The sequence below is a fragment of the Podarcis vaucheri genome (assembly GCF_965113315.1).
Source record: "Podarcis vaucheri genome assembly, chromosome: 12".
Lineage (NCBI taxonomy): Eukaryota > Metazoa > Chordata > Lepidosauria > Squamata > Lacertidae > Podarcis > Podarcis vaucheri.
In genome coordinates this window covers 63935589-63950630 of record NC_138750.1, presented here as the reverse complement: position 1 = coordinate 63950630, position 15042 = coordinate 63935589, and the positions used below count along the sequence as shown (strand labels likewise).

Genomic DNA, 15042 nt, shown 5'->3' with positions numbered 1-15042 from the left:
GTTAGTGGAGTCTGTAACCTGAAGCCTCTGTAACCCGAGGTACCACTGTTAATGGCCAGCTATTCTTCTCTCCATAGCCACAGTTCAGCCAGGTTGGTTTGCGTAAGCCAGCCCAGGAATTCCCTGTCTGGCACAGCTCTGCACGTTATGTTTTATCCATATCCCCATAATCAACATCCTAGCATTTATTCACCCTCACCGGATCTATAACAATATTACCGTAAAGGCATTTCTATCCGACCCCTTCAAGCTCCAAGAATCTCAAAGTGGCGAACACGGATTCTCAAAGTGACCTCTTTCATTGGAGGTTTTTAAGCTTCTGTTGGCTGTCCGTCTTCCAGGGATGCTTTAGCTGAGGTTTCTGCATTTGCAGGGGATTGTATTGGATGGCTTTTCTGGACAAGGGAAGGAATAGCTCAGAACCAGCCAAGAAATAAAAATAAAACCTGCTCTGAAGGGAGAAAACACTAAACCACCACCACAAGCAACACATCGGCTAATATGACATACTGTATATTTCAGTAGTAGATAGGTAGCCGTGTTGGTCTGCCATAGTCAAAATAAAAAAAAAATTCCTTCCAGTAGCACCTTAAAGACCAACTAAGTTAGTTCTTGGTATGAGCTTTCGTGTGCATGCACACTTCTTCAGAAGTTTCGTGTGGAAGAAGTGTGCATGCACACGAAAGCTCATACCAAGAACTAACTTAGTTGGTCTTTAAGGTGCTACTGGAAGGAATTTTTTTTTATTTATACTGTATATTGTTTCAAAATTCATAAACAGAGAACAAAATATGTGCATGGAGTCACAAATTAATGCGAATCGTATAAATGTTCCATAAACAGAAATGGTAGAAGTGGTAAGTAACTTAACTGAGCGCTATAATGAAGGCCGAATGCCTTTCCACCGTCCCTATCCTCCCCAAGTGAGATGATGGCTGTTCCACGCCCAGCAGCAGACAGGACAGGACAGTTCTTCCAGGATACTTCAGGAAGAAACATGTATGTTTTCTGTTTATGAATTTTAAAACAATAGATGTTATTTTATTAGCCGACGTGCTGCCTGTGCTTGTTGCTCAGAGTGTTCTGTTTTGCAGGGATTATCTGAAGGGAGAGGGGGGGCGGAGAGGGGGGTGCTCTTGGTGCGCCCGGCTTTGCACGGGTTAAAAGGAACGGAGCGGGATTCCTAGAGAGGGCAGGAGAGAAAGGTGGGGGTGGGGCCAGGTCCCTCCCTCCCTCCCTCCCAAGTCACTTCCTGCAAGCGGTGGGCGGGGGGCCTCTTCTGTGATCTGGTGAGTCTCCTTCTCCCCCCCCCGGGTGCATTGGGGGAGGGGGTCCCCGGGCTGCGGGGGAGGGGGCGTGGGGGGCTGCTCGGCTCATGCATGCTGGGGACCCCCAAGTTTGGGAGCAGGGGGGGCCTTCCCCCTCCTCTCTGCAAAGCCAGGGCGGGGGCACTTTGCAGGAGGTCTGCAACTATGTTCCTCCTGTGTATCAATGCGCTGCTCGCGGGCACGAAGGTAAACCCGAACCCGTTTCAGATTCATAAACCAGTCACGTTTGTCAACAGAGGTTGCAGCCAGACGGAAACATTCAGGTGTCAAATGCACCCAAACAATAAGCACAACCTGACCTGTGCAGAAAATGAATAAGGAATGCATGGATGGGGGCATAGCTGTCAACTTTCTCCTTTTCTTGCGAGGAATCCTATTCGGAATAAGGGAAATTCCCTTTAAAAAAGGGAAACGTTGACAGCTATGGGTGGGGGGCTCTTAGCCAGGATGGCCAGTCGGAGGCAGGGATGCTTCTGAATCCCAGTTGCTGGGAAAGCCGCAGGCAGGGAGAGAGACGCTCTTGGGCCCGGATCCGCCTGGTGGGCTTCCCAGAAGAGGCCCCTGGTTGGTCCTTGTGAGAACAGATGAGGGGACTCAGTGCAGCCCCCTTGGCCTGATCCTGCAGGTCTCACCTTCTGTTCTGATCAAAATAAAAAAATTCCTTCCAGTAGCACCTTAAAGACCAACTTTCGTGTGCATGCACACTTCTTCAGATACACTGAAACAGAAGTTGCCAGATCCTTCTATATAGTGAGAAGGTGGGGAGGGGTATTACTCAGAAGGGTGGTGGGAATGGGAGATTGGCAGATAGCTGAGATGAGCCTGTTGACGACTCTTAACGACTGCAATAGGTCTTACAGGAAAAGACAAGGGGTGAGAAGGTGAAAAATGGCTGAGTCATGTATAATGAGATAAGAAACCAATGTCTCTGTTCAGACCAGGTCTCTCCATTGTTTTAAGTTTGGTAATGAGTTGTAATTCAGCAGCTTCTCTTTCCAGTCTATTTCTGAAATTCCTTTGTAGTAAAACAGCTACTTTGAGATCTTGTATAGAATGTCCTGGGAGATTGAAGTGTTCTCCTACTGGTTTCTCTGTTTTGTGATTCTTGATGTCAGATTTATGTCCGTTTATTCTTTGGCGTAAGGTTTGGCCTGTTTGTCCAATATAGAGAGCTGAAGGACACTGTTGGCATTTGATGGCATACACAATGTTAGACGATGAGCAATTAAATGTTCTGATGTTCCTCCAGATGCAAGCGAAATCTCTGTTGCTTCTGCGCCCCCAACCCCTTCATCAGACAGGAGTGTCATCCAGACTCTTGGGTGACACACGTGTGCCTGTTCAGACATGCAACCTCTCAGGTGTCCAGACACCTCACTCTGAGGGGGTGGCTCCTAGCAACTCCCAGCATCCTTAACAAACTACAGTTCCCGGGATTCTTTGGAGGAAGCCGGGACCCTTCAAAGTGGTCTGATCCTGCTTTGCAGATGCAGTGCAGATGAGGGGTGTGTGTGTGTTGCCTTTTTCTTTTCTTTTTTTGGAAGAACTTTTAATTGAGTTTTATAAACAAGGTTTGTAGAAGGAATAAAGGACACAAATAAATAGGCTTCTCATGTCATTTGTGTATCACAAAAATAGCAAAATAGATTTGCAGGGATATCTGCAACATTATTAGTGGTCAGTGTTTGAGTTGTAGGTTTGTGAATTGATTTAAACAGAAACAAAGGGGAAACTGAGTTAACAGATAACAGTCAACGGCCAAACACCTAGTTAAGAGCCCTTAGGCTTGTGCTTTGGTTAAATGTGAGTAATAGTCATTTTTCTTCTTATGTTACCAAAGAAACAACATAAAGAGGAGGTATGGTAGACATTGTCAAATATCTGAAGGGCTGTCACATGGAGCAAGCTTGTTTTCTCCTGCTCCAGAGGGCAGGACTCGAATGAATGGCTTCCAGTTAAAAGAAAGGAGATTCCAAACTAAACATCAGGAATTATCTTCTGGTGGAAAGAGCTGTTTGTCAGTGGAGTGGTCTCCCTTGGGAGGTGGTGGACTCTCCTTCTTGGAGGCTTCTAAGCAGAGGTTGCCTGGCCATCGGTCATGGCTGCTTGAGCTGAGATTCCTGCACTGCAGGGGGTTGGACTGGATGACCCTCAGGGTCCCTTCCAACTCTACAAATCTATGATAAAGTGTTAGTCTATTGATGAACGTGGGAGGGAGGTTCAAAGCAAAGGTAATGCTTTATGTTTCAATTTAAATTCAGATCAACCAGATTGAGCCAAATTCTCAAAAGTCTGCAAATTCGAACAAGCTCCAAGCCTGTTTCTTGATTCTCTCCACGTACCTTGAGGCTATTTTCCCACATGCTTGAAGCTTTAGGCTTTGTACTGGATGTTGTTTTGCCTATTCTTCCTCCTGCTGCTGCATTTCTATGATTCTAGTAGGCTTTATCTTTTTTCCATGCTGGAGGCTTCATTAGTGTAGTTGTTTGTTGTTATTATTGCTGTTGTTACCACTGTTCCATTTGTTACCCAGAGCAGCTTACAACCATTTAAAAATATTTTTAAAAGTCAAAACAAATAACAGTCACAGGAATAGGCTGGGTCCTGAAAAAACACGTCTCCCTTGTCAGAGGCATTGGGAAAGAGGGGAAGGTTCCTGGGGTGCCTCTGTGGGGAGGGAGTCCCCCAATGGGCGTCCTGCCCCCAGGATGCCCTCTCTTGGGCCACCCCACCCAAGACACTCAAGGGGGTGAAGCTACCAAGAGGGCCCCCTCTGCCAAATTTCACAGCCAAGAGGGTCTGTGGGGAAGAAGGTGGTTCTTCACATATCTGGGGGCCAAAGTGAAGTCCTCCTGTGAGCACTTTGAATTGGACCTGGAAATGAAGGGACCACCAATGCAGCTGTTTTAAAACAGGAATTAAATGTGTTCTCAAGGGTTGTAATGGGGGTGGGATTCAATGAGGAGGGGGAGACCCATGGATGCTCCTTGGAGAAAAAGGGGGGAAAGAAATGCCCTTCATAAAGAAAGGGAGCCCAGCCAACAATCTGGCTTCTGCAATTTGGAGCGTATTTTGAACTGTGCTGGGCCCGGGGGTAGCCCAAGTAATGCGGTCCAGGTCCGTTCCTGAATCCAAGGGTTCCATGAGGAGTCAGTCCGACAGGGCCAAGGCAGGACACGAGGCAGGAAACCAGGCAAGGTCAGGCACAGGATCACAGGCAGGATCTGGCATACAGCAATGTTGCTCCCGCAACCTGGGGCGGGGTCTGACAGCCTTTTATCTTTGTCGGGTTAATGGTCGGTCCTGATCCCCCGGCGACTCACCTCCCTGTCTCGCCCGAAGGTGAGCACTCCTCCTGCAAGGACTCAGGTCTCTTCTTCTCTCAGACCTCAGTTTCTGCAGCTTGGGAGACGTCGGTGGGTTACTAGACCCAGGAGCCACCTCAGCCTCCCCTGACCTAACCGGTAGTGGAGCAGCTTTAAGTGATGGCCCAGCTGGAGGCAACGAGGTCATCCCAGCATCTGGAGCCAGGGCAGGCTCAAGCCCCTGACTCGGCCCAGCTGGTGTTTGTTGCAGGGGAACCTGTGCAGACTGGGGCTCTTCTGGATCAGGCCCCAGACTAGGTTCAGATGCCGCCTGAGGCAAAGGATCTGGTGTGGACTGAGACTCCTCTGGCTCCGAGTCCCAGGCCATCACATGAACCATCTTCAAGAGCAGTTCCACACAGAGGGCATTGCGATGATCCTATCTGATCCACAGCAGAGAGTTCCCTGGCCATGTCATCTCTGCTCCAAGGGGACAGTGGTTGGCAAACTAGCCAGACCTGGAAAGGGACACTCAGTGACCATTCTGGATCCAGGAATACCCTCAAACATATATGGCTGCATGTGGGTTAAGCTATGCAACATTATTATTAGTAGTATTATTAACCTGCTGTTTATCCTAAGTAGCCTGGGCAGACAACCACGTTAAAGCGCAATACTAAAAACAGTTTAAAGCTTACAACCACAGAAAAGAGAGGCCTTCTCGGCTGCGGCTCCAAACTGGTGGAATGCTCTGTCACAAGAGACTAGGGCCCTGCGGGACCTGCCATCTTTCCGCAGGGCCTGCAAGACAGAGTTGTTCCACCAGGCCTTTGGTCAGGGCGCAGCCTGACTCCCTCCTCCGGCAACCTGCACAGAATTTTGCTTAATTGGTTGCCATCAATTTGATTTAATTAATTTTTATAATGAAATTTTTTAGATTGTGTGATTATTTGACTGATTATTTGATTGTTGTTAGCCGCCCTGAGCCCGGCTTCGGCTGGGGAGGGCGGGATATAAATAAAATTTATTATTATTATTATTCCTTTCTAGCACTGCCCTTTGGCCTCACCTACTTGGCCCTCATGGGGCAGGTGGGATAAGGAGAAAGAAAAAGAGACGCCACCGAAGTCGTCTGTCTTGAGAACTCTGCAGGTTCCACGTGCTAGAAAACCAGGCAGAAGCAGGAAGGAAATGGGCCCTGAATTGGGGGAGGGAGCAACCCTGGAGAACCCCAGGGTTAGGAAACCCACATTTTAGGAGGGCTAGAGTCTTTTCTTCTTTTTTGTGTTGAAGAAATCTCAGAATCTGTGATGTGGTGGAGTCCAGGCCTGCTTCCCAGCGGGACGCAGCCACACTTGTTCAGAGAACATTTCCCTCTCCTGACAGTGTATTTGCTTTGTAGGATTTGCAGAGCCAGCAGTTCAGGCAGCTCTGCTACCAGGAGGCCAGAGGACCCCAAGAGATTTGCAGCAGGACTCTACCACTTTGACCATCAGTGGCTGAAGCCAGAAAGGCACACGAAAGCCCAGACGCTGGACCTGGTGATCTTGGAGCAGTTCCTGGCCGTCCTTCCGCCAGAGATGGAGATCTGGGTGAGGGAATGTGGAGCGGAGACCAGTTCCCAGGCGGTGGCCCTGGCCGAAGGATTCCTCCTGAGTCAGGCAGAGGAGAGGAAGCAGGCAGAGAGAAAGCAGGTGAGAGAGACTGTCCTCTGGAGACTTCCAAGGGGCTCTGAATGGTATGAGAGATGCATCATTTTTGTGTGTCTGCCACCCTTTTTCTAATCCTGCTCCCTGTTCTCTTTTTGGAATCTTGGTTGCTCTTGCAGGGAAAGGATCCATTTGCAGAAACGGGCCCTGATTGCTCTGAGGCAGAGAGGGCTGCATTGGACACCAGAGAGAGGCCTCTGGGTAAGGAGGAAGGAGTTTCTTCTCTACTTAGCCCACATTCTTTGGGTTTTGGAACGAATCTCAAAGTCCTTTTAATCTTTCTGGAGAACACACTTGATGGCCTGTGAGGGATAATGGAGCCAGAGCAGAGTGGGGGGGGGGGCTGCAGTGCCTCCGAGGCTCCAGCAGAGGGCGGGAGCCTCTCTCTGTCTCTGATTGGCTGCCAGCCCTTTTGGAGGGAAAACCCGAGGAGCCCTTTCTGAGGGGAAGAGTTGGGCAGGGCCTGGTCAGAGAGGGGAGAGGGGGATTATTATTATTATTATTATTATTATTATTATTCGGAGAGGCTCTTTTCTGAGGGAGAACTGGCTCTGATCTGAGGGGAGAATCTCTCTAGCCAGAAGAAGGAGTCTCACAGCTTAGATAGGAATATGACCCAGTGGAGGGTCTGGGGAGAAGATGGAGGCAGGATTTAATCTGGAGGTCTGAGTCTGAGGAGGCAGGAGAGGGAGGAGCTGGGGGAAGACGGACTTAACCAGGGTCTCCTTCCGGTCAGGAGGGGAGAGATCTGCTAGGAAAAGGAGACCCCCCCCAATGAATAACAAGGCCTGAGGGGATCCCCTGGGTCTGTGGGAAATCCCTCAGGAGTGGGATGGCTAAGAGAGAGGCGGACTGACGAAAAATGCCCCTCGCTCAGGAACCAAAGTATGAGGCTGAGAAGGAAGCTGCGCTGTATGAAAAGTATTTAAGTGTAGCCCTGGTCATAACTAAGTAAATGAACAGAAACCGAGTTAATTCTTTTACCTCCTACGGTAGAAACCTGAACTTCCAACTGAAGTGCAACAAGAGAGCTTTTAGCAACTGAAGTTTAAGAAAAGCTGTGCATGTACTACAGTGAGATATTTCCATTTAGTTTACGTAATAACTTTTATTTGAAAGGACATATCTCCTGACCCGATTTTCCCTCCACAAACCTCTTCTTTTTGTTCAGCTCCTTCCTAAGACTCTAAATCACTTAAGTTTCCCCTCACACAAGATCCTCACAAGGGAGCCTGTGGGAAATTGCAGAAATTTGTGTAATTTGCATACCATGAGGTGGGTCTGGTATATTTAATGGGGGGCAGTTAGCAGGGTGAATCCACTCCTTTACTAGTTGATGGTCACTGGTGGGATCCAAGAGCCGAAAGCAGGGTGCACCAATTTTCACAAAACTATAATATGAAATGGCTGCCAATGTCCAAATGCCCTCGGCACGTGAGGCTTTTTCTGTGGCCCATCTCTCGTTCGCCATGCACAGCTCCACCTCTGACTTCTCATTCACCTTTCTGTCTCACAGATGGCGGAGGGATTCTGGCAAGACCGCCTCATCCATCTTTTCTTGGTGGCGGAGGAGAAGTCGCGGCTGTGGAACCAGACGAGGTGGGGAGAAGGAGCATGGGGGGGGGGAAGAGGCTGAGAGACGGGGCAGCCAGATTGCCTCTGGGCCTGAAGGAATCTCCTTCTCTTGGCTTCTGGGCTTAAAATGCCATTCCAGATGGCTTATGTGCTGAGAATAAGGAACAGCCACCTCATTTTGACTAGCCTTCTGAATGTCACTAGTATTATTTGTCACTAGTTAACAGTTTTATTTCTATATTTGTTGAATGCTAAAATAGGCTTCTGAGCAGTTGACAACAGGGGAAAAACAGTGGCCAGGATTCACCTAACCATCTCCCTTAGTTGCACATCAGAGATTACCCTCCCCCATGCCCCTTTGTACCCCTTGACTTTGGGGCATCAGGAGAGTCTGCTAACCCCAACCCCCAACTGTGCACAGGGAGAGAATACTTGATTTGAATAACACAATGTGGAGTTCCCATTTACAACAAGATTAACACACTTCATTCAAATACACAGAACTCCATTAAGATGTTAAAATAAGCATCCATGCTTAAAATGTGCAGCAAAACAATTCCATTAAGGCAACACAGCAATTACCAGGCAGAAAACAACAGCAATGTGTAGTACAGTGGTGCCTCGCAAGATGAAATTAATTCGTTCTGCGAGTTTTTTCGTCTTGCGAATTTTTCGTCTTGCGAAGCACGGTTTCCCATAGGTATTAACGGTTTTAAGAAAAAGGAAACAAACTTGCAAGACGTTTTCGTCTTGCGAAGCAAGCCCATAGGGAAATTTGTCTTGCGAAGCAACTCAAAAAACGAAAAACTCTTATCGTCTTGTGAGTTTTTCGTCTTGCGAGGCATTCGTCTTGCGAGGTACCACTGTAGATGATATTTATGCTGTTTAAGAGGGCGACATTTTCCTTTTTCTTGTAGGGTTCTGTTTGCTTTGAAGATGTAGCTGTTCGTTTCACAGACGAGGAGTGGGCATTGCTAAATCCTGACCAGAGAGCTCTGCATAAGGAAGTCATGGAAGAGAATTGTGGGATCTTGGCCTCTCTAAGTAAGGCTCTGTGTTGGATCATGATATCTGATTTGAAATTCAATACGTATCTCCTTGTGAGAAAGCTCCAAGATTTTGATGTAGCTCAACAGCACCACCTACAGCATTTGGGATTCTGATAGCCCCACAACTCACCTGGAATGGAGGACTATCAACTGTTTGGCTGTGTATAGTCTTCCTCCATTTATGTCTTTTAAAGCAATGATCAGGCTGGTCTGAACTAACCTGGCTTTTTAAAATGTAGGATTCAGAGTAGTGAGGGAGGTTAACGTAGCTTCAGTCAGGTTTTACTTGTTTGGTTACTCAAAAATGATAGAACAAATAAACAAAGAGAAGACTGACAGTGGAGATGTAGCAGATTCCATGAATGTGCCAAACAAAATCCATCTAGGAGAAGATCCAGGCTTTTCAAATCTCAGATTCCCGTTATCTAGGGCTCCATTTCTTCCTGAGGTTCTAATCCATTTTTCCCCCTTGCAGGTGACGATAAATGGGAAATTGAGAACCAGGCAGAATATGACAAAATACACACGGTGGATAAACCATATAACTATTTGGAGCGTGAAGAAATCTTCAGTCACAGCTCCCATTATGCTTCTCATCAAAGAAATCCCATTGAGAAGAAACTCTATCCATGTTTGGAATGTGGAAAGAGCTTCAGTAAAAGGGCCCACCTCACTGCCCATCAAAGAACTCACACTGGAGAGAAACCTTATCAGTGCTTGAAATGTGGAAGGAGCTTCAGTCGGAACTACCACCTCACAGCCCATCAAAGAACCCACAGTGGGGAGAAACCATATCAGTGCTTGGAATGTGGAAAGAGCTTCACTCAGAAGTTAAGTCTTACAACCCATCAAAGAACTCATACCGGGGAAAAGCCATATAAGTGCTTGGAATGTGGAAAGAGCTACATTCAGAAGTTCAGTCTCACTTCCCATCAAAGAACTCATACGGGGGAGAATCCATATCAATGTCTTGAATGTGGGAAGAGCTTTCATACAAGCACAAATTTCCGTCGACATCAGAGTATTCACCGTGGGGAGAAACCATATCAATGCTTGGAATGTGGCAAAAGCTTTATTCGGAAATCTCATCTCACTATCCATCAAAGAATTCACAGCGGTGAGGAACCATATCAGTGTTTGGAATGTGGAAAGAGCTTCACCTGGAAGGAAAGTCTCACTTCGCATCAAAGAATTCATACAGGGGAGAATCCATATCAGTGCTTGGAATGCGGAAAGAGCTTCTGTAAGAGGGCCAATCTTACAGTCCATCAAAGAATTCATACAGGTGAGAAACCCTATCAGTGCTTGGAATGTGGAAAGGGCTTCACCCAGAAGGAAAGTTTTAATTTCCATCAAAGAATTCATACAGGGGAAAAACCCTATCAGTGCTTGGAATGTGGAAAGAGCTTTGGTACAAGCGCTTACTTTGTTCAACATCAAAGTATTCACTGTGGTGATAAACGGTATCAGTGTTTGGAATGTGGAAAGAGATTCACTTGGAAGGAAAGTCTCACTTCCCATCAAAGAATTCATACAGGGGAGAAACCATATCAGTGTTTGGTATGTGGAAAGAGCTTCAGTAAGAAGGCCAATCTTACTTCCCATCAAAGAATTCATACAGGGGACAAACCTTATCAGTGCTTAGCATGTGGAAAGAGCTTCAATCAGAGAACCCATCTGACAGCCCATCAAAGAATTCATACAGGGGAGAAACCCTATGAGTGCTCAGAATGTGGAAAAAGCTTCAGTCGGAAGGAAAGTCTCACTTCGCATGAAAGATTTCACAGAGGGGAGGAACCATTTAAATGTTTGCAATGTGGAAAGAGCTTCAGCCGGAACGCTCATCTCACTTCACATGAAAGAATTCACAGCGGAGAAAAACCTTTTCAGTGCTTGGAATGTGGAAAGAGCTTTAGTCGGAAAGAAGGTCTCACTTCCCATCAAAGAATTCATACAGGGGAGAAACCATATCAGTGCTTGGAATGTGGAAAAAGCTTTAGTCAGAGGTCCCATCTCACAGCCCATCAAAGAACACACAATGGAGAGAATCATGGAATCATATTATTGTAGAATTGAAAGGCACCTTGGGCGTCATGCAGTCTAACCCTCTGCAATAAAGGAAACTCAACACTAAAGCATCCATTGCAGGTGCCTATCTGCTTAAAACCCCCAAGGAAGGAGAGTCCACCATCTTCTAAGGGAGTCCATTCCAATGCTGAACAGCTCTTACGATCAGAAAGTTCTTACTTATGTGTCAAGGTAATCTCCTTTCTTGTAACTTGAATACACCAATATAGATCCTACCCTTCAGAGCTGGAGAAATCAAGCTTGGTTCGTCTTCCAAGAGACAGTACTTTAGATATTTGAAGATGTCTATCAAAGCTCCTCCTAGTTTCCTCTTTTCCAGGTTTAACGTACCTGGCTCCTTCAACCGTTCTTCATAAGGCTTGGCTTCCAGACCTGTTATTACCTTGGTCACCCTCCTCTGCACACATTGCAGCTTGTCGTATCTTTAAATTGTGGCTTCCAGAACTGGACACAGGACTCTAGGCATAGTCTGACTAAACCAGAATAGAGTGGTACTAAGACTTCCCTCTATTGGAACACTAGATTTTTGCTGGTAACAGCCTAGAATAGCATGAGGGTTTTTTTACCGCTGCATCACACTGTGGACTCATGTTAAGCTTGTGGTCTACTATGGATCACCTAGATCCTTTCACATGTAATATTAGCAATCCAGGCGTCTCCCATTTTATATTTGTGCAGCCTAAGTGGAGAACCTTATGTTTGACCTTATTGAAATTTCGTTTTGTTGGTTTCAGCCCAGTTTCCCAACCTGTTAAGGTCATCTTGAATCCTGATTCTGTCTTCTTCAGCATTAGCTACCCCATTCCACCCCGCCGGTTTGGTGTCCTTTGTAAATTTAACAAGCATCCTCTCAATTCCTTTGTCCGAGTCATTTATAAAGACGTTGAACAAAAACAGGCACAGGATAGAACCCTGTGGCACCCCAGTTATTCCTTTTCTCCAGGAAGACGAGGAACCATTAGTGGGCACGCTTTGGTTTCGGTCAATCAACCAGCTACGAATCCCACATTTTACCAGCTTATATACAAGAGAGTAATGAGCAATTTGGCAGTGCTGGTGAGTTAGCCATCAACGCTGAGCTCTTCCTTGGAGAAGCTGACAAACAGTTCACGTGCTTCCAAGAGCCTCCAACTCTCAAATTCGTGGTGCTCCTGGCTGCAACCGTCTTCCTTGGCATGTCCAGGATGGTGGTGGTGCCACCTTGAGCTCTTCTTGGTTTCTGCTGAACACACACAGGACATCTTCCAGAAAAGCCAGGAGTATGTCAAAGATTCCCTTGCTGCTGTCCTCCTTGATTCTTCAAAGTACATTCCGAGAGGATGCAAGGAGCAAATAATTGTATCCACGAGGAAGAATGAGTTTTGTGTTCATTGTACTCAAAGGTGGTTGGGAGCAACAGCAAGCACAGTTTATTTGCTTCGGCCAACTCCAGTTCTCATCTGCACATGTCTGACCCATGGAAGATGGCTTAGATTGAACCAAGATTCTGAATGATAGTGCAAAACCTGACATTTGTCCTTATTGAATTTCATTTACTGCATTTATATGCCGCCTTTTTCTCCAGGGAGCTCAAGGTCACACGGTTCTCCCCCAAGCTCCTTTAATCCTGACAATAACCTCCTGAAGTAGGTTAGGCTGTGAAGCGGTGACTGGCCCCCAAGGTCGCCCAGTGAGCTTCATTGCCAAGTGGGGATTTGAACCCACTTCTCCTAGGTCATAGTCTTGACACACTAACCACTAAACCACACTTCCTCTCTAAAGAGCCTCTCTGAAAGTGTGCATGTGTGTGCATTTCCTTAAAGTTTGCCTGTGATGTTATGGTGTTTGTATTCAAAGTTGTATACACATGTAATTAATATAATAATGGTAAGTACAGTATAATAGTAGATTTAAGGTAGTGTTAGGTAGGGAGATGGGGAGAATGAATTTGGAATGCTGGGGGTGAGAGGTGATTGGCCGAAAGTTTTAAGGGGGGGTTGAATAACTACAACATAACAAAAGTAGTGATATACAATAAATATACAAGATACAAAAAATCAACAGCAAGAACCCCCCTCAAATACTCCCAAGCCCAAGAGTTTGTTCAGCAGCCTCAGCTTTTGTAGCTGGAGTCAGTCCAGGCCAGGTGGAAAAGGCCTGCAAGGCAGAGAGTAGATCTTCCAGGACTCATCCAATATGATTTCTGGCCTCTTCAGCAGAGACAGTTGGAGGCTGGGGTGTGAGAGGGGTGGTAGTTGTGAAGCAGCGTTGGGTAGATAAGGAGTAGAGGAGCAGCGTTGTTATCCCACACAATCCGCTCTGATTTCTGCTACCGTTGACATCTGCTTTAATCCCCCAGGCATTTGCTGCCCCAGTTTAGGTGCTATTTTTTAGTGTTTCATACTTGTTGCTTTTTTAAATTGTGATTTTAAGGTGGGGGTATTTTGGAGGGGGGACGTCGTTGATTTATGTAGGCTCCTTTGACCTGGAAAGGTGACCGTGACATTGCCCTAATACTGAGGCAGAGGGAAGCGAGTTGCTGTGAAGAATGGGCAGGAGATGTCTCCCAGCGGAGAGCCAGAGCTGAATACTGTAGCCATGAATATCCTGGTTGCGTCCCAGATTCTTCTTTTCTTTGATATTGAGGGAGGGCTTTTCATGAGTCTGTTCCTGGACACACACACACCAATTCAAAATCAGGGACAGGCAGGCTGGAGATGAATTTTTAAATTTGCTATCATTATTTAGCTGCATTACGGCTATATCTATTCCACTTTCCCTGCAAGTTGGTCAAGGAAGTATCCTTTTACCAGTGTTAATTTCAAGCCTTTACTTTAGTCTTCTGTGTCCTGTGGAAAGTCCTGCCACTAGAGATTCAATGGGTGCCTGCTGTGCCAGCCTTTTAATGCTTGCTGAAAAATTTCCTATTCTGCCCTGCATGTACAGGTAATTAAGAGTACAGTGGACGCCCGGGTTGCAAACAAACCTGATCCATGCGGGATGCACGTTCGCAACCTGCAGCGTTTGCAACCCGCAGTGACGCGTCTGCGCACGCACGGGTTGTGATTTGGCGCTTCTGCACATGCACAAAGCGCGATTTAGCACTTCTGCACATGCGTGACTGCTGAAACCCAGAAGTAACCCGTTCCGGTACTTCCAGATTTCGGCGATCCGTAACCCGAATAAACGCAACCTGAAGCGTCTGTAACCCAAGGTATGACTGTACATCCCCCACAAGGGCCTATCGATGCTGGGGTTTTTAATTTTTTTTTACCTTATTTTAGACTCTTTATTCTGTTATTTTTTTGGGTTTATATTGCTGTAAACCACTGTGTTATATTTTATGATACATCTGTGTATAAATATTTAAACAAACAAGTGATTCTTTAAGGTAATTTGGGCTGAGAGACAGGTCTCAGCTACTTTAGTAAAGAAGCAACGAATTGAATGCGTTTTAAACATGCAACACCAGATGGCACCAGAGAGCAGGAATGGTTTAAAACATTTCCCATGGCAAGTTTCTTTTGTTTTCTTTCTGGCTTATTTATAGCGTTCTTTTCCTGTGTTTGGATCCACCCACAGGGACTGACTGTCCCAAGGTCACCCACTGAGCTTCGCAGCTGAGCAGAGACATTCTCTCTTACCTCCCAGGTCTTCTCCCTCCTTCATATGACCTGTAATCCCTTCATCTTTAAACTAAATGAATAAAAAGAAAGGATGGTTTCTGCCGCAAAGTGAACAGTTGCCAGGGTAACTCTGCAGTGTCCATGGTCACATCTGAAAGCGAGACCAGAATAGAAGACATTCCTCAAAACAACCACATGCAATCGAAATAAAGTATTTCAGAAGTTCATGAAAAGATGGAGCCTTGCCCCAAAGACACCTGGCACAGTCCATGCGCTCCTGGACTAGGACACCCACCTTCTAACCTGGAATTAAGCAACTGGTCACAGAAATCATATCACACCTGATATAAGTAAAAAAACTGCTCCTTTTCCCTTATGGGATA

General features: G+C 46.4%; 1 protein-coding gene across 1 annotated transcript; it reads left to right on the top strand.

Moving 5' to 3' along the window:
- The first annotated feature begins 1250 nt into the window (after positions 1–1250).
- LOC309514895 (uncharacterized protein) lies at positions 1251–14772 on the top strand. Its single transcript, XM_082192347.1, has 6 exons — positions 1251–1289; positions 6036–6327; positions 6462–6543; positions 7859–7941; positions 8835–8961; positions 9442–14772. Exons 2-6 carry the CDS (start codon positions 6214–6216, stop codon positions 11034–11036), a joined length of 2001 nt encoding a protein of 666 aa, XP_082048473.1. The 5' UTR covers positions 1251–1289; positions 6036–6213; the 3' UTR covers positions 11037–14772.
- Positions 14773–15042: the final 270 nt, after the last annotated feature.